The 19,854-nt window shown below is 31.9% G+C and overlaps 1 protein-coding gene across 1 annotated transcript; it reads left to right on the plus strand.

Annotated features, from left to right (window-relative positions):
- Positions 1-405: 405 nt before the first annotated feature.
- On the plus strand, positions 406-3,130 carry LOC109124148 (uncharacterized mitochondrial protein AtMg00810-like). The gene is made up of 2 exons (XM_059743364.1): positions 406-1,099; positions 3,096-3,130. Exons 1-2 carry the CDS (start codon positions 406-408, stop codon positions 3,128-3,130), a joined length of 729 nt encoding a protein of 242 aa, XP_059599347.1.
- The last annotated feature ends 16,724 nt before the right edge of the window (positions 3,131-19,854 follow it).

Genomic DNA, 19,854 nt, shown 5'->3' on the forward strand with positions numbered 1-19,854 from the left:
GTCAAGGTCCGATCTGATGGAAGTTTGGATCGTTATAAAGCTCGGCTTGTTGCACTTGGGAATAATCAGGAATATGGTGTCAATTATGAAGAGACCATTGCTCCTGTGGCTAAAATGACTATTGTTCGTACAATTCTAGCTCTTGCTGCTTCTAGTGATTGGCCACTACATTAGATGGATGTAAAAAATGTTTTTCTTCATGGGGATCTTAAAGAGTGTATTTATATGAAGCCACCCCCGGGATTGTTTCCCTCTCTGACTTCACATGTGTGTAAGCTTCGTCGCTCTCTTTATGGTCTCAAACAGGCTCCGAGGGCTTGGTTTGATAAATTTTGCACCACTTTATTGCAATTTTCATTCAGGCAGAGCAAGTATGACACTTCCTTGTTTCTTCGGAAATCAGACATGGGTATTGTTGTTCTTTTGGTTTATGTTGATGATATTGTGGTCACTGGTTTCGATTCTGCTTTACTTGGTCAGCTCAAAACTCATCTCTCCGAGTCCTTTCATATGAAAGATCTTGGGTCTCTCACATATTTTCTTGGTCTTGAGGTGCATCATAGTCTCTCTGGTATTTCCCTCAATCAACATAAGTATGCGAGTGACTTGGTGGCTATAGCTAGTCTACAAGGGGCTACTTCTATTGATACTCCCATGGAATTAAATGTCAAGCTTCGCAAAGAGGAGGGCGACTTACTTGTTGATCCCAGTTTATACAAGAAGTTGGTGGGTAGCCTTGTTTATCTCACCATTACTAGACCGGACATTTCTTTTGTTGTACAGCAAGTCAGCCAGTTCCTTCAGACTCCTCATCATCTTCATTTGGCTACTGTCCGTAGGATCATACGCTATGCTCAAGGCACTTCTACTCGTGTCTTGTTCTTCCCTACAGGTAATTCTACTCGCCTTGCTGCTTATAGTGATGCTGATTGGGATGGTTGTGTGAATACCCGTCGCTCCATCACTGGTTGGTGTGTGCTCTTAGGTGATGCATTGATATCTTGGAAAAGTAAGAAGCAAGACAGAGTCTCTAAGTCATTTACGGAATCTGAGTACTGGGCGATGTCTCTTGCTTGTTTTGAAATCATTTGGCTTCGAGGTTTGCTTGCGAAGTTAGATTTTTCTGAGACCGATCCTACACCTCTACATGCCAATAATACAAGTGCTATTCAGATCACGACCAATCCTGTCTATCATGAGCGCACAAAGCATATTGAAGTGGATTGTCACTCTATCCGTGAAGCCTTTGAAGCTCGTGTTATCACTCTTCCACATATTTCCACTGACATACAAATTGCTGATATCTTCACCAAGGCTCTCCTTCATCAATGACATTGCTTGCTAAGTAGCAAATTGATGCTTGTTGATCAACCTGCATCAATTTGAGGGGGGGTGTCAAAGGACAGCTTTTTTGTCCACACTTCTTTCCTTATTTTAGCCCACACTTCTTTCCTTATTTCTCCATTTATTATTCTGTATAGTTAGCATATATTATTTGATAGATTATAGTTTACATGTATAGGGCTAAAATCATGCTGGAATTTATTTGCTTTTATTTGCTTTCCATGTATAGTATCCTTGTAAAGTCTATATATAATATACAAAACTCAAGGCCAAGGTATTCGGCCATTCACACAATATTTTGACATCTTTAGCTTATTACATTTGATATTTTACTTTTATTAATCCACATTGATGATATAATTGTCATAGGCAACAACTCTTCTAAGGTCTTCTTGTTTATTGCCTATCTTAACACCTCTTTTGCTTATACAAACCATGAGGTCTCATTGGCCTCAAGGTGAAGAATAATTTAACTTAGAGGAAGTAAGTCACTACAAACGGTATCAAAGCGATCCTTAAAGTTTCCATTTGTTCAACTCTACAAGGAGTATGTGTATTTAACCTTACAATCTTGTGGGACACAAGATTCTTGTCATGTTTACCATGAGATCCCATTAGCCCCAAAATGGATAACAACTATCTTGAAGGGAGCAAGTCATTACAAATGGTATCAAAGTCTTGCCATTTGATCAACTCCGCAAGGAATATGTATATCTAACTCTGCAATCTTGTGGGACACGATATCGTTATTATCAAAGTCTTTCCAAAATGGACAATAACTACATTGGAGGGAGCAAGTTAACATTTTTTTTCTTTCCTTGACACCTTTCGAGAACCAAATATAGCCTAAGAAAAAAAAATTATTTAAGAAAAATCATTTTCTAATGTTTGAATGAAGTTGAAAAAAAAATCTATGAAATTTAAATATATGAAAAATATTAGAAAAGTGGAGAAAATATGAGGAAATGTCTCAAACTCTTCTACCAGCCACCTCTCTTCTCCACAATGTTGTCTACTTCTCTTTATCAAAAGTCACTCATCTCAACATTGGAGCCTTTTTTTAAGGCCATCTTTGGTTCCCTGAAAGTTTTAGGAAAACTACTTTTTCAAAAATTTGAAAAGAGAATGTAAGGGAAAGAAAAGAAAATAAAAAATAAAATTAAAATTAATAAATTACTTTTACATAGTAGTATCTATTCATTTCACTTATTTAACTCATCATATATATATATATATATATATGTTATGCCAAAACTCAAAACAAAATAAAAGAAATCAGAAACAAAACACAAAGATATTTAACAAAGAAATTTAAAGAAAAAGAACATAAAACTTTACATTACATAACTTGAAAAACATACTTATAAGGAGAAATGATATCTTACAATGGAAAGTATAGGAAAACTTTTAGGAAGGCTTTGGCTTGGGGGGCTTACATCTTAAGAGATAAAGAAGAGAGAATGGAGAGCTTAAGGTGGAAATGGAAAATGAATGGTGCTTACAAATGAGGAGCTAGCCTCCTTAAATAGCTGAAACAAGAATCTTAAATAGTACAAAGCAGACAACAGGCCACTATGGACTTTTAACTTTAGTTGTAAATAGTAACCACCCGTGAAGTGAATAGTGAACAGTAAAACTGACTTTTACTGCAACACTTTTGACTTTTTGGCTACCAAATCTTGTTTTTGGTGGATTTATGTGAGCTTTCTGATTGCTTTTGACCGGTGACATAACTGTAGATTTTCATGTAGGGAACAAGCTTACTTTCGGTGCTGAAATATCTTAAAGTTGTAGGTGGAAAATCCCAAGGCAAACAACAAGCTTAAATGGAGTTAGCTTAATGTCTTCAAATGGCAAAGAAATTGCTTATTTTGATTTCCGAATGGGAGGAAGGATGCCTTCTAAGTCATTACCATTATCCAGAAGGTAGTTTGAAGTAGAATCATTTGATTCAACATAAGAGTCATCTTCAGAAAAACTTGAGCTGCTTTTGTCAAGGATTTTTTGAAATTCCCAAGGGGTTTTTTCTACAACAAGCATGGCTTGGAGCTGTTGTTTCTTACGAAGAAACTAGGACATGTCCTCAGAGGTTGAGCCTTGTGATGGATGCTTAAGAAAATATTATTTAATGGCATGCGTAGAGGCATGATTTTTTAAAGTGTCCCACCATTTAGTCTTAAAAGTCCTTCCAAGGGCTGCAAAAGACTATTGATTCATCCACAATAATGATATAGTCCCATTAGACTATCCAAGCAAGGCCAAATTCGTTAAAAAAGAATAGTAAAAAGGGAAAAGCATAAAGTTCGCTTAGGGTAACAAGTGAACTTTTGAATAGTTCAAAGCCATCTAAGATGGGTTTTAGGAGAATCTTAATAGTTGGACCAAAATAAGCCCACCAATTGTGGAACCAAAATGGAAAATAAGGAAGTTGATGCTTAGACGGGAAATAGAACATCCATGAATGATGGAAGTCCTTGTTTTGGATAAGAAAAGCATTAAACCAGGCTCTCTAGTAATCTCAATAATTGAAAAATATTGGTTTTGAAGGCTTAGAGAATTGCCTTGAAAAATTAAGGTTCCCACCCCACTGCTTAACTGTGAGAATTTTGAAAATATGGCAAGTAGAAAATGTCAAATCCAAGTTGCTATACTTATCAGCGTTATGCTTAATTTTAATTGAGCCAGTATCCATAAGGATATGTTCATAAAATTATCTTATTTTCAAAAGATCACCAGAGGGATAATGAAAGTTTTCATGAAAAGCTTTTGTAGCTATCTCCCTGGTGTTTTCATTAAAAAAAAAAAAAAAAAAAACTATCTTTCAATAACCAAAATAGGTTGATTGAGATCCTTTGCCAATAGTGTGATTTTGAAGAAAGAGGTGTAGGGTTGATAGCCACCACAATTTGCTTATTTGAAAAAGTCAAGCTTGATGCTAATTCCTATTGAGAGGTATTGGCTTTAGTAACTTGCTTAAAGGTTTGAGACCTATAATTGCTGGAAATTGTGTATCCTTGATTGGTTTAAAAGGATCCAAAGGATAATAGTACAACGGCAACATCTTATTATGCATAAAACTAGAAGGAGAAGAATGAAGTCTTGCTTCTTCTTCTTCAAGTTCAACTTGTTGACTCCAAAGCATTTTTAGGGAGAAGGATCATGACCAATTTTATAAAATTGGGATTCTAGTCGTTTCTCCTTATAAGTATGTTTTTCAAGTTATATAATTTTCAAGTTATGTAATATAAAGTTTTATGTTCCATTTCTTTAAATTTCTTTGTTAAATATCTTTGTGTTTTATTTTTTATTTCTCTTATTTGATTTTAAGTTTTAGCATAATTCATGGTTTCATTGCATATTACCTCGTCCTGGGTGTCTATGGTATTAGAGCCATGAGAAGGGAAGTCGGGTTTGTTTTGAGTTTTTAATCTATCCTAGGAAGATAGTAGTCTACCTGAAGCGATCCCTACCGGGTTGAGCCTGTTGTTAGCCAATGTTAGGCATTTTAGGGCCATAAAAGGGTTTGGGTGATTACTCACTAGGTTTGTCAATCTACTATTAAGCTTTAGGTTAAGACCTTAAAATAAGTTCAATTTTCAAAACCATGTCTAGGAAACCCACAGATTCTCAAGAAGCTGTAGTAAACGGTGAAAAGATCAATTATCTTAAGACCCAAAATGATTTAGATGATTGGAAGTTACTCAAGGTATCTAATCAAGAAATTTATAAGAAATGAACCTTTAAGTTATTTATAGACTACACCATTAAGACACTTGAACAGACCATAAGCTTAGAACAGGAAGATCAAGTGATAAGACTCTTGGATAGTAGATCCATAAAGAGACATAAGAAAGACTACAACTTCATACACTTTGGCATGATTCAAGTTGCAGCCAAGCTTTTTACAAGAATAGGTTTAAACATCTCAATTGTCATGTGTTAAAGGGATAATAGACTTCTTGATTACCGAGAATCTATTATTGGAGTAGTTCAAGCAGGATCGAATGATGGTTGTGTTTACTTCCAATGTTACCCTAACTTCACAGTTAGATTAAGAGATGTCAACATCTTAAATTCGGTTGTCCTCTATGTTAAGACCCATGGATTCAAGTTTAAGGAAGGAAATAGTCCTATTTCCATCATCACAAGATTTGCCTATAAGAGTATGACCACAAGTGTTGGATCTAGAGCACTATGCACCAGTCCTAAGGATAAAACTATTCTTTTCCACTCAAATGTACTAAACAAGTCAAATTTCATAAACCCCAAAAGGATCATGTGGAATGAGGTTGAGTTTCTAGAAACTTGGCATTTTGCCAATGTTGTTCCAACCTTAGAACAAAAATCTAAGAGGATTGAACAAATTGTTCAATACCCAAATGAAGGTGGAGATTTGGTTTTCTCTAACTCATTCAGACATTCTAATAACCTTCGAATTTCAAATTATGAACCTTCCTTCGAATTTCAAATTATGAACCTTCTAAAGCATCAAGTTCATCTATCCCAATAAGAACCACTAGGATAGAAGAAGGATCCACTTGAGTGAATCCTAAGAACATTAAGCTAACAAGGGTTAGGAGTCACACCAACTTAGCTAGGCCCTTTTATACGAAGGAAAAGGAGTCTACCCAAGGATCACAACATGATGAATCATTGGATATGTGTCCCATATATTCGAAGATGATTAACACCATGAGTGAAGTTTGAGATTAATAAGGATCTCTTAAGATAAGACTTCTATTCTAAAGTCAACAAGGAGAAAAGAGATTGGTTCTTTAGCAAGGTCCCTAAAGTCCTCAAAACCATCTACCAAGAAGAATATTACATATATTTAAGACAAGAATAGAAAAATGTTAAGTATTGGATCTAGTTTGAACTCTTCAAACAAAAGGAATATCCATATTACCTAGGTAAGCGTGTTAACAACACATCCACAAAAACTAAGATATGGAAAACTAGTGACGACACTGTCATATAATCCATTCACCCTCCAAAAGTCAAGATAGATAAAAATATTAATGATACAATAATAAGAGTTTCACCTTTTAAGACTAAGCATGAGGATAAAGGAATTGCTAGTGCAGCAAATGTTAGGAGAATCATGGAACAAAACAACTACACTAATATGTTTCTTAAGACATTAGGTGATCAACTCAACAAGGTTGAAGAGATCATTAAAACCCAAGATCATATTAAGACATCTTTTGTTAAGAATGATAATAAGCCTTTATTTAAGCTGTTCGAATTCTCTAAAAAATTCCAAGAAAATCCTTATGTTAATCAAGAATTAATAGAAAGGATTAGTCAAAAGGTAAAAGATAGCTTAATTGTCTTAGAGACACCTCAGCCGTCTCATATGAGAATTAATTTATTAATGAAGATATTAGTTTTAAAGCAGAGGCTGATGAACTAATCAAGATCTTTAAGGAACCACCAAACCAAAGAATTTTAAGGATTATCCATAACCAAGAAACCCCTAAGACTAGGAATTTCTTCCCTAGGCCAATCTTTCCTGATATGCAGTATGAGGAAAGAAACTAGTACACTCAAGCTTCCTACACTAATGGAACCATTTATGAATGAAACATAGATGGTATGACTGAGTATAACATACTCACTAAGCTTCAAGAAATGACCATGGTTAGACAGCCTATAAGTTAAACAATAGACTATCAAATAATGTTGTAGCTCAAACAGTTGTTATTGGGTTTACAAGTCAACTAAAAGAATGGTGGGATAACTATATCACATTTGATGATAGGAATGGTATCCTAAAATCATATAGGATAAATGAGGATAATGAAGTTGTTAAGAACGAAGAAGATCAAGATATAGAGGATGCAGTGGCTACTCTAATCTTCTCAATATCGAAACATTTCATTGGAGATCCTGCAAAGATTAACGATAAAGCTGCAGATCTCTTAACCAACCTTAAGTGTCTTAAACTTCATGACTTCAGATATCATAGAGACGTTTTCCTAACCAAAGTCATGTTCAGACCAGACTATAGTCAATCCTTTTGGAAAGAAAAATTCATCTCAGGACTACCTAGACTTTTCTCTAAATAGATTAGGATTATGATAAGGGAACAATTTAATGGTCAAATTCCTTATGATAAGCTAACATTTGGAGAAATTATAAGCATTGTTACAGCAGAAGGAATAAGCTTGTACAATGACTTTAAGCTTAAGCAATAGATGAAAAATGAACAAAAGATCTATAAGAATGAGTTTGGCACATTTTGTAGCCAGTTTGGATTTAGTCAAAAGGAAACCAAGCCTCCCTCTAAACAACATAAGAAAAGACAAATAGGAAGAAAGCCTAGTAAGGAAAGGTTCTATCATGACAAGAGAGGTACTCATGGGAAGTACAAAATGAACAAAACCAAGAGATCAAGACACATCCAAAGAAGGATGAACAAGGAAGCCCAGAAAAAGTTAAAACCCCCTCACAATCTAACTCGATTTGTTTTAAGTATGGTAAGGTAGGCCACTATAAGAAAGATAGTAAGGTTAGAAAGAAAATTAATAACTTGAATGTTTCATAAGATTTAAAAGATATGTTTTACGAAGTATTGTTAAACTCCTCAGAATCTAAATCAAGGACTGGTTCATATAATGAAGATGATATTAATCAACTAGATAATGGTTAAGAGATTTCAAGTCAAACATCTAGTGAACAGGAAGATTGCATTAAGGAAAATTGTGATTTCCATCCTAAGACTATAAATGTCATAAGCCAGGAACAAGAGCTAGTTTTAGATGTTTTAAGAAAAGTAGAAAATGAAAAGGTTAAGCAAGAACTTTTTGAAGTCTTTAAGAAATTTGTCCATAAGCCAAAAATTAAGACGACAGTAAGTCCTTATAACCTAAATGAAATCTTAACAAGATTTAATCAAAAGTCTCCCAAAGAATTAACCATTAAGGATCTTTAGGAAGAAATACGACAGTATAAAAAGGAAATTAAGGATTTAAGACAATTCACAAGCTTAGGTTTTATAGACCTTCAAGACCAAATCAACAAGATTGTTGTTAACCAAGGAAACCTTGAAGAGGTTCCAGAATCTTTACAAGTCAATGATGAAGCGACAGATTCATACTTGAATACTATTAGCAAAGTTATTTTCCAAAGATAGGAAGTCTCCTTAACTATAGTAATTAAGGATAAGTTTTTCCTTAATATTGTTGCTTTGATTGATTCAGGAGTAGCTTTGAATTGCCCATAAGAAGGTCTTTTACCAACCCAATTTTATAAGAAAACTAAGCAAGAGCCCATGGTAACAAACTTACCATTAATTATAAGTTGTCAAATGCTCACATTTGTAACCAAGACATTTATATTAAGCGAACTTTCATCCTAGTTAGAGACCTAAAGGAAAAGGCTCTTTTTGGAGTCCCTTTTTTAAACTCTATCTACCCTATTAAAGTAGATGATCAAGGTCTGAGAACAATATTCTTAGATAAGGAAATTTTTTTTGAATTCACTGACCCACTTGATAAAAGGAATATAAATACTTTAAGGGATCATGTGATTAAGGCTAAGGAAAATCAAGTTAATATTTTAAGATAAGAAATTAATCTTGTAAGAATCGAAGAACAATTAAAAGTTAAGAAAATTCAAGATGCGGTAGAAAAGTTTAAGAATAAGATTGTCGGAGAAGTTTGCTCTAACATTCCTAATGCATTTTGGCACAAAAAGCAGCTTGAGGTAGAATTACCTTATGAACCATATTTTAGTGAGAAAAATATTCCCACTAAAGCAAGACCTATCCAGATGAATAAGGAATTATTAAGCTATTGTGAAAAAGAGATCTAGGATCTTCTTAATAAGAAGTTGACAAGAAATTCTAAGTCCCCTTGGAGTTGTTCAGCCTTCTATGTTCAAAAACAAGTTGAATTAGAAATAGGAACACTTAGACTAGTAATCAACTATAAGCCTCTTAATGATGCATTAAGAGGGATTAGGTATCCTATTTCAAATAAGAAAGACCTCCTTCAAAGGTTACTTAAGTCTAAGGTTTTTTCTAAGTTTGATATGAAATCAGGATTTTGGCAAATCCAGATTACAAAAAAAGACAAGTATAAGGCAACCTTTGTGGTACCCTTTGGACATTATGAATGGAACATAATACCCTTTGGATATTATGAATGGAACATAATACTCTTTAGACTTAAGAATGCTCCTTCAAAATTCCGGAACATAATGATTGAAATCTTTAACCGCTTTTCTGATTTCATCATTGTCTACATTGACAATGTTTTAGTTTACTCTATTTTTGTAGAGGAACATTGGAAACATGTCAATAAGTTCGTCTAGACTATTAAGAGTAATGGTTTAAACTTGTCTGCTACTAAGATTAATCTGTTTCAGACTAAGATAAGATTCCTAGGTCATCATATTTACCAAGGAACCATCACTCCCATTCAAAGGTCAATCCAGTTTGCTGATAAGTTTCCTGATGAAATTAAGGATAAGAAACAATTGCAACGTTTTTTAGGAAGCCTTAATTATGTGTTAGATTTCCTTAAGGACATAAGCCATTTATGTGCCCTATTAAGACAAAGACTTAAGAAGAATCCAGTTCCTTAGAATGAAGAACATATTAAGATTGTCAAGACCGTCAAGTCTAGAGTCATGACTCTACCATGTTTAGCCTTAGCCAATCTTGAAGCCTTTAAGATTGTTGAAACTGATGCTTCAAATATAGGTTATGGTGGGATCCTTAAACAAAAATATGGTAACCATGAGAGATTGGTTAGGTATACTTCAGGAACCTCAAATAATGCCCAACTCAATTACATTACCATCAAAAAAGAGATTTTAAGCATTGTTTTATGTATTTCAAAATTTCAAGATGATCTTTTAAACCAAGAGTTTTTTTATTAAAAGTTGATTTCAAATCAGCAAAATCAATTTTGCAAAAGGATATTAAGAATATAGCTTCTAAGCAAATTTTTGCAAAATGGCAAGCTATTTTAAGTAATTTTGATTTTCAAATTGAGTATATTAAAGGAGAAAATAACTCAATCCCTAATTTCTTAAGTCGTGAATTTTTACAGGATTCACAAGATAATGGCCCCCAAAAAAGAAAAACAACTTCTTTAAGCCCATTAAGAAATCCCCAGATTCTAAGAAAACTCATTCAATCATTTTCAAAAAATTAATGTTGTTATACTATGAACATTTTGAGGTTGTCGGTTCTTGCAGCTTGTCCAAAGATTTACTACCTTTAGAAACCCTTAAGATTTCCTCATCCCCTAGCAATAATAAAGGAGCAAGTTCGAGTTCTCTACCTTTTGTGAAGGATTCCTTCCCCACAAATCCATCTTTTAATGATACTAACCTTTTATCTGTTTATCTCAAAAGTCCTTGTGATTAGCAGGAAAGATGTAAAACTTTGGAAAGAAAACTAGAAATGGTTGAATTGCTCAAAGTCGAACAAGATGTTCTTAAGAATTAGCCCCTTTTTCCCCACTGGAAAATGGTGAGAATAAGAAATTCACCCCACTGGTGGATGAAGTAAAATTGAGTGAGGATGAGTGGAACAACTTTAAGATAAAAATGTATTTTCATAAGAAGGAGATGTTGTATTCTCTTAAGTAGGATGTTTGTCTTTTGATCCAAGAAAAGGCCAAAGCCATGGCAGAAGTAAAACAAGTTTTTATTCCTCTCATCTTCAAGACCTTCATATTTACCTCTCAGCCATCCCTGGTCTTCGCATCCTAGGTGTAAAATTGGTTAAGGATATGGAATTTGATGATTCTAAATTTTGTAGAATTGTTTAAGATCATTTGCTTTATCAATAAGGCACTAAACAACTATTTTGCAAGTGCAATAGGAATTTTACGATCAATCAGGTCTGCCCAGACTTGCAATATTACAAGTCAATCTGTCTTTCTTTCAAACATAATGAATTGATCCTCATCCCAAAGCTTCTCTTAGATTATGGATTGGTTCATCAAATCGTTTGTTCAGATCCTAATCAAACAACTATTTTTGGAAGAAAGTTGGCTTTAAGTTTGATATAAGGCTTTAAGATGAATAAGAAGTTTGCAATAGCAATCATCATCAGCAAAGCTCCTAAGTGGATTTCTGATGGATGCTTGTTACCAACACAGCATAATATCTCTCTCCATTATCATAACAGAAGGCCAACTTTACCATCTTGCCTTCCTAATCATATTGATCTTTGTGTTGAACCAATTAAAAACCAAATCAAGTTTGAAGAGCTAGAATTATCAACCGTGATTTTGAGGCATATCTAAATAATATGGGTTACCTAATTACTGTAGACTCCTTTCATCAAATTTTCTAAGAAAATTGATCATCTACTAACCAAATCCATTACTAAGGATATTTAGTTACTTGATGAACATCGTAAGAATTATATTCTCCCTTAAATTTCATTAAGACATTATCGTTTAAGCTTGTTGTTTGCCTTGGGATTCTCCACTGACAGCTTTAAGATATTTCAACATCGAAAGTAAACTTGTTCCCCGCATGCAAAGCTATAGTTATGTCACTGGTCAAAAACAGTCAGAAAGCTCACAATAATCCACCGAAAGCAAGATTCAGTTGCTAAAAAGTCAAAAGTGCTACAGTAAAAGTTAGTTTTACTATTCACTATTCACTTCACAAGTGGTTACTATTCACAACTTAAGTCAAAAGTCCACAATGGCTTATCATATGCTTTGTACTATTTAAAATTCTTGTTTCATCTATTTAAGGAGGCTAGCTCCTCATTTGTAAGCACCATTCATTTTCCATTTCCACCTTAAGCTCTCCCTTCGCTCTTCTTTCTCTCAATATGTAAGCACCCCAAGCCAAAGCTTTCCTACCCTTTCTATTGTAAGATATTGTTTCTCCTTATAAGTATGTTTTTCAAGTTATGTAATTTTCAAGTTATGTAATATAAAGTTTTATGTTTCTTTTCTTTAAATTTCTTTGTTAAATATCTTTGTGTTTTATTTCCGATTTCTCTTATTTGATTTTGAGTTTTGACATAATTTATGTTTATATATATATATAATTTTTCTTCTATTTTTTCTGTTACAACCAAACATAAGCTAAGGGTTATAGTCGCTAGCCACCTTTTCCATTTGCCAGCACCTTCCAATGCATTTAAAAACCCACTCTCAATGGACCCAACAACCTCCAAACGAATACTTCAAACCAGAAATGAATTTACAATAATCCTCTTTTCACAACCACGCATCTCAGTATACCCTAATTCGATGGTTCCTTTCTCATTTTTCGAAAAATCTAGATGTCAAATTTGATAGGTATTTTTTTTAATTTTAGGATTTCATACCTTGTATGTGTATATATATATATATATATATACATATAAGCAAGTTTTAATGCTTTGGTAGAGATATGAGTAGAACTTGGAAGTAAGGATGGTAATAAGACGAGTTTTTTTGGGTACTTGTCTCACCCCGTCTCTACTGAAACAAGTTTAAAATTTAAATAAATGGGTTTGAGATTTTTTTTTAAACCCAGTATGGTGGGACAGGTTTGAATAAATATTGCCTTATTTTGTTCTAGCCTACTCGGATTATATATAAAATTAATTAAATTTAATTTTTATTTTTCTATTTTTAATATATAGATAATAATAATAATAATAAATTAATTTTCAAAAAAATAAGTCATAAAAATATAATAATTTAATTATTTATAAACTATATTTATTTTAATATAATTAAAAATAAAAATAATTTTTTAAAATATTTTTTTTTCAAATAAAAGTTAAATGGGGCATGACGAAAGAGGGATGGATGAGTATGAGAATTTGTCCCGTCCTTTGTAATTTTTTTTAATGGAATGAAGATGAAAATTATTTTGAATAAACGGGACAGGACTAAGATAGGAGCAACCCATCTCGTTGTCATTCTGCTTGGAAGGATAACCATGGTCAAAGAAGCTAATGTTAACTCATTTGTTATTTTATTTTTTCTTTTTCAATTGATATTTATGTTTCTATGTTTAAATGCATGGAAAATAAAATATCTTCCATTAAACTTTTTATACTCAATTCACCTCAAAACACCTTGTAGTACACTTTTTATAAAATAACGTAATTACATTTTGATTAATTTATAGTTATATTTATAATTTCAAACACACCAAGGTTACTTTTTCAAAATCCGGGAAAATGTCAAATATTTCAGGCCCGTTGGCCGTGTTTTTAAAACTTGTTTTTAAAAACTTGCGTATATGCTAATCTCCAACGTCATTCCCTCTACTTTTATGTAAACAATTCTTTGTACTAAGAACACGAAGAATATGACATAGATATGAAAAATATGATTAGGGTAAGAAACCTCTTCAAAACAACACCTCATCATGACTAGTGTAAATCAAAATTCATTGACTGATCTTAAATCTCCAACATGGTACCCTTTCAATACATTGGAATTTTCCATTCTTAGAAGTGATCAATCCTTTAGGCTATGTTTGGTTCCCAGAAAATTTGAAGGAAAATGTAAAAGAAAGAAAATACAAAGGAAAAGTAGAAGGAAAGAAAAAGTGAAGGAAAATAAAAAAATAGATTAAAAGTTGATAAATTTTTTTTTTGTTACTTCAAACTCATTTTATTTATTTTAACTCGTTAATATAAAGATTAAATAATTTAAAAATATATAAGTTTTTAATTAGTTTTAATTATATTTGATTTTCTTTGATATTTTTCATATGACAACCAAAAGGTTATGTTTGGTTCCCGGAAAATACTAAGGTTATGTTTGGTTCCCAAAAAATACTTAGGCTCTGTTTGGTTCCCGGAAAATGCTAAGGAAAGGAAAAAAAATGTAGAGGAAAATAGTTTTCTTTAGTTTGGATGACATGGAAAATAAGATGGAAAAAAAATATAAAGGAAAGTATGAAAGAAAATATTGTAATATTTTCCCTATTATTTTCCTTAAAAAAATAACAAGGAAAATAAGGGGAAAAGAGAAGGGCAAAGGGGGGGAAAATTTTATCGGGGGATCTATTGTGCCCATTATTTTTATCAATTCTGCTCAGCCTCCTCTCCTTTAGGACTTCAAAGCACCTTGCTACTGTTAAAGGCCAGAAAGAATTTTATACAATCCAACAATTTTTTATTTTTTATTTTTTTAAGAAAAAACCAAGGCAATTTTTGGAAATTATTTTTGAAAACAATTTTTGAAACTTGAATTATTCTTAACCAGTTTTTTTTAAATCTTTTTTACTATACTTTAAATATAATTTTTATATGTAATATTTTAACTTTTTCTATTATTTATCATTATTTTTAAGGTAATTTTTTTAAAAATAAGTGAAAATAATTCAAATATATCATTTAAAAATATCATATTTTGTGATTTTAAGAAAATCATTTTATGTTTTTAAAAATATAAAATTATTTTCTATTTTCTAATTATTAAACTTATTTTTTTGATCTTTTATTTTAGAAAACAGAAAACTGTTTTAAAAAATAATTCATAAACATAATTCGAAACTATATCTATCATTATTTCATAATATTGAATAAAAATAAAAATAAAAAACTGTAGACCCCCGGAAGCAGGGCCTTTTTTGGAATTTTTATTTTTATTTTCCCGGAGCTCGACATGATGGTCAGGAGCTGGTTTTTGGGGCAGAGAGGGGACTCAAGTGGGCGGCTCTCGGGGGGCAGATTGGACGGGATACGGCTGGCTTGCTGAGGAAGAGAGGAACAGAAGAAAAACAGAGAAGAAAAGGGAAAAAAAGAAAAAAGGAGGGGGGGATTTCAGACGAGAGGGAGGGAGAAAAAGGAGAGGAAAAGCTGACTGGAGAGGATTATCTGGACAGAGGAACCTTCGAGGTATGAACACTATCGATCTCTCGTTTTCTTCCACATTTTTTTTAGTCTTCATGCATTTTTTTGCTGCTGTTTCTAGCTCCCTTTCATTGCTTGGACATGGACATTATTGGTTATGTGTTCATTTGTTATTGTTCCTCTGAGATTTTCATGGCTGCGTTTAGGTTATTCAGGTTGCTCTTTCTGTGGTTTTGGATTCCACCTGTTCATAAGTTCAGTGGTTTTCATCATGACATGGGCATTGGTTTATATCACCCGCCAATTTGTGTTCCATGTTGTGTTCTATTTCTAAAGTTATTTATTTTTTTCTTTCTTTCTTTGTTATTATTTTCCCCTGCTTCCATTTCTTATCTGGACGTGTGGCTTCTTTTGGGTGCATTGTTTCATCACGACATTCCCACTCCATTAACTTTCATACCCAACCTCATGCTCTCTCTCTACCCTTTACTCACACCCACTGAACCCATTCCTCCCCGCCACTTTCCATCACCTGCCCCAAGCATCACCCATTCAATCATTTCATCCCTTCTCCGTGTACATGAAGCTCCATGCATGCGTGCATGGGAGCCATGCAAAGGTGACCCGTCCTCCTCCTTTGCGGCCAGCTCTACTCTCCCCTCATGCGCTTGTAAAGGCCGCAGCTGCTGGCTCCGTCCTCGGACACAGACACCAGGCCGCAGCTGCAGGTTCCACTCTCGAACGCCGACGCTGGAACGCGATGGCGAAGGCGGCATGGGTGGCGATAATCGAGGCGGCGGCGTGGAATTCGGGCATCCTGGACAGATTTCGAGGCCCTCCGGCGTTGCCTCTCTCACCTTCATTTCCTCCGTCGCCGTCTCCGGAGGTGAGGAAGAAGATGAAGTTGGTCTTTGGGCTTGACTAGGTTCGGGCTTGAAGGTTGCTGATGGACTTGGTGGATTTGGGCTTGCCCATGGTGTTGGGTTTGGGCTTAAGTGGGAGCCCAGCCCAAGCAAGCTGATGGAAGTCAATGTCTTCTCAATAAATGGGTTGTGATGGGGATGGGCTTGGGCTTGGGCTTTGCTAGTGGACTTGGAGGTTTGGATTTGGGCTTGAGGTTTGCTGATGGACTTGGATTGAAATAGGGTTGCTAGGGTGATATTATTATTATTATTATTATTATTATTATTATTATTATTATTATTATTATTGTTAACGAATATTATTATTATTATTAGCAAAATATTATTATTATTATTATTATTATTATTATTATTATTATTATTATTATTATTATTATTATTATTATTAACGGATATCATCATTATTAATTATTATTATTTCTATTATTATTATTAATTATTATTATTATTATTATTATTATTATTATTATTATTATTATTATTATCATTGTCATTATTATTATTTGCTCAGTTTTTCAAATCTTATCATTGTTATTATTTATTATTTATTATTATTATTATTATTCATTCAAATTTTCAAAATCTATTTATTATTATTATTATTATTATTAATCCAAACTTCCAAAAATCTCATTATTATGATTATTATTAACTCAATTTTCAAAATTTATTTATTATTATTATTATTACTATTAATACAAACTTCCAAAAATCTCATTATTATTATTATTATTATTAACTCAATTTTCAAAAATCTATTTATTATTATTATTATCATCATTAATCCAAACTTCCAAAAATCTCATTATTATTATTATTATTAACTCAATTTTCAAAATCTATTCATTATTATTATTATCATCATTAATCCAAATTTCCAAAAATCTCATTATTATTGTTATTATTAACTCAATTTTCAAAAATCTATTTATTATTATTATTATCATCATTAATCCAAACTTCCAAAAATCTCATTATTATTATTATTATTAACTCAATTTTCAAAATCTATTTATTATTACTATTATCATCATTAATCCAAACTTCCAAAAATCTCATTATTATTGTTATTATTACCTCAACTTTCAAAATCTTATTATTATTATTATTATTATTATCATTATCATTGATTAAAACTTTCAAAACCTTACTATTATTAATTCAAACTTTCTAACTTCCAATTTCCAAGCCCAATTTATAAAAATTCAACCTTCAAATAATACTTCAAAATTCCGATCTTTAAAACTCAATTTCGATTTCCGAAGACTCTCGTACTCACTTTAATCTATTTAATTATTGTTATTTTATTTATTTATTTCAAAACTCCGTTTTAAATCAAATTCTTTAAAATTGTTGATTTCCGAATTAAACTCCTAATCCCGAAAATTCTCATGTTCTCATTAATTTATTTAATCATTAGTATTTTATCTCCATTTTAAATCAATTCTTTAAAACTTCAGATTTACAAATTAAATTCCTAATCTTGAAAATTCTCATATTCACATTGATTTAATCACTAATAGTTTGTTTATTTATCTTAAAATTCTATTTTAAACAATTCTTTAAACTTTCTGACTCCTAAATCTAATTTCCAATTTCAAAAATTCCAGCATTCCCATTCATTTATTTAATCATTATTTTCGTCCTTATTATTATTAGGTCATTTATTTATTTCAAAATTCCATTTTTTAAACATTTTTTTGAATCCCAACTTTCGAACTTAATTTCCGATTTCTAAGATTCTAATTTCCTTCAAGTTTGACATCCCAAAATTCCAACTTTTAATTTTAATTCTCAAGACTCCAATCTTCAAATAATTTTCGAGACTCCAATTTCCAAATAAATTTCAAAAATTCAATTTTTTCTCTAACAGTTTTAATTCTCTTCGGGTGTCAAATAATCTTCGATTTCTCTTGGTTTTATATAAACATGAATGCTATTTTCATAATTCCAGAATAATGGGATTTGTGATATTAATTCCTGCAAAAATGAATGGGCTTTGGTGGGGGCCTGCCATACGTGCTTTCCTCATGATTGATTGATTTGATTAATTGATTGATTGACTTGGCTATCATACATGATTTATTTATCCTGCTCTCCGACATGCATGCTATTATTTCTTACATGTGCACTAACCTCTCTCTTGATAGCGCATGGTGGCTCGTCGCCCAGGTACGCACCTACTTTCACTCTGGTAATTGTCCAAGCATATTTTGATTCTCACGCGTGCATGATTTATTCTGGGTACTCATTGATCTACTCGTCCATTGCCATGATTGCTTCATTTTATTAGTAGAGACCTGTTTTTAGGGACTTAGAAGGGTGCTACGGTTCTTACCGTACCTTCCTGATAAGTAACCTGGCCCCCGAACCCGATCCGGTTTTTCACAGACCACCTTTTCCAAAACAAGGAGTCACACCTAGGGTTTTCCTTTCTTATTTTGTTTACCCTTTAAAAATAAAACAAAAATAAGTGGCGACTCCAAATCAATTCTTTTAATCAAATAAAAAATCAAATTTTCAAATAAAAATCGAGCTCGTCATCGAGTGGGAAACGCATGAGCCGAAATGCGGGGTCCACAATAACACCTAGCTAAAAAATGATGAAATTTAGGTATAAAGTAATAAAATACAAAATTATGAAAACCGACTACACACATTAGACTTAATAATTGGTGGGGTATTATGTGTTCTTGGAACTCACCCAAAAAGTATCATTTTGGTGCTCTACTAGGACCCTTCTTTTCAACAAAGGTGCATCAAATTAACCCTTTTTTTTTCTTTTCTTTTTTTAATATATATATATATATATATATATATATATATATATATATATATATATTGTGCGTGTAGCATGCAGCATATAATAATCCTTTCTCTATGTAAAAATATATGAACATATTTTATTTTTAAATTTTGATTTCGAAAATCGTTTTGAATTTTTTAAGAGCTTTTTATTAGCTATAAATGTTCCATTGAAAATAAAAAATAGTTATTTACTCATATATTTTATTTGTATTACATGAGGAAAATTTTATACATAAATCTTATAATTCTTAATAAAAAAAAATAATAGCAAAGACCTTTTATGAGCAATGTTTTATGTCGAAAAATTCACGTTTTTCAAATTTTTTTATTGGATTAATTTATTTTATTATTCAACAAATTGATAACCATTTAAGACAAATTGTTGATTTTATTTTCCTTCCATTTTTCCTTACATTTTTTTTTTGTGGTTAACCAAACAAAAGAAAATGAATTCTTTTTTTTTTTTCCCTTAAATTTTCCATGGATAACCAAACAAGTGAAAAAAATTATATTCATTTCCTTACCTTTTTCTTTCCTTCCATTTTTCCTCCCAATTTTCTTTCTCTCGCATTTTCCAGGAACCAAACAAAGCCTAAGGAAAGAAAAAAAATGTAAAGAAAAATGATTTTTTTCATGTTTGATTGTCATATGAAAAATATAAAAGAAAATCAAATATAATTAAAACTAATTAAAAGCTAATATATTTTTAAATTATTTAATCTTTATATTAATGAGTTAAAATAAATAAAATGAGTTTGAAGTAACAAAAAAAAAAATTATCAACTTTTAATCTATTTTTTTTATTTTTCTTCACTTTTTCTTTCCTTCTACTTTTCCTTTGTATTTTCTTTCCCTTGTATTTTCCTTCAAATTTTCTGGGAACCAAACATAGCCTAAGGAAAGAAAAAAAAATGCAAAGGAAAATGATTTTTTTATGTTTGGTTGTCTTATGAAAAATATTAAAGAAAATCAAATATGATTAAAACTAATTAAAAA

Source organism: Vitis vinifera, chromosome 16 (assembly GCF_030704535.1).
Source record: "Vitis vinifera cultivar Pinot Noir 40024 chromosome 16, ASM3070453v1".
NCBI lineage: Eukaryota > Viridiplantae > Streptophyta > Magnoliopsida > Vitales > Vitaceae > Vitis > Vitis vinifera.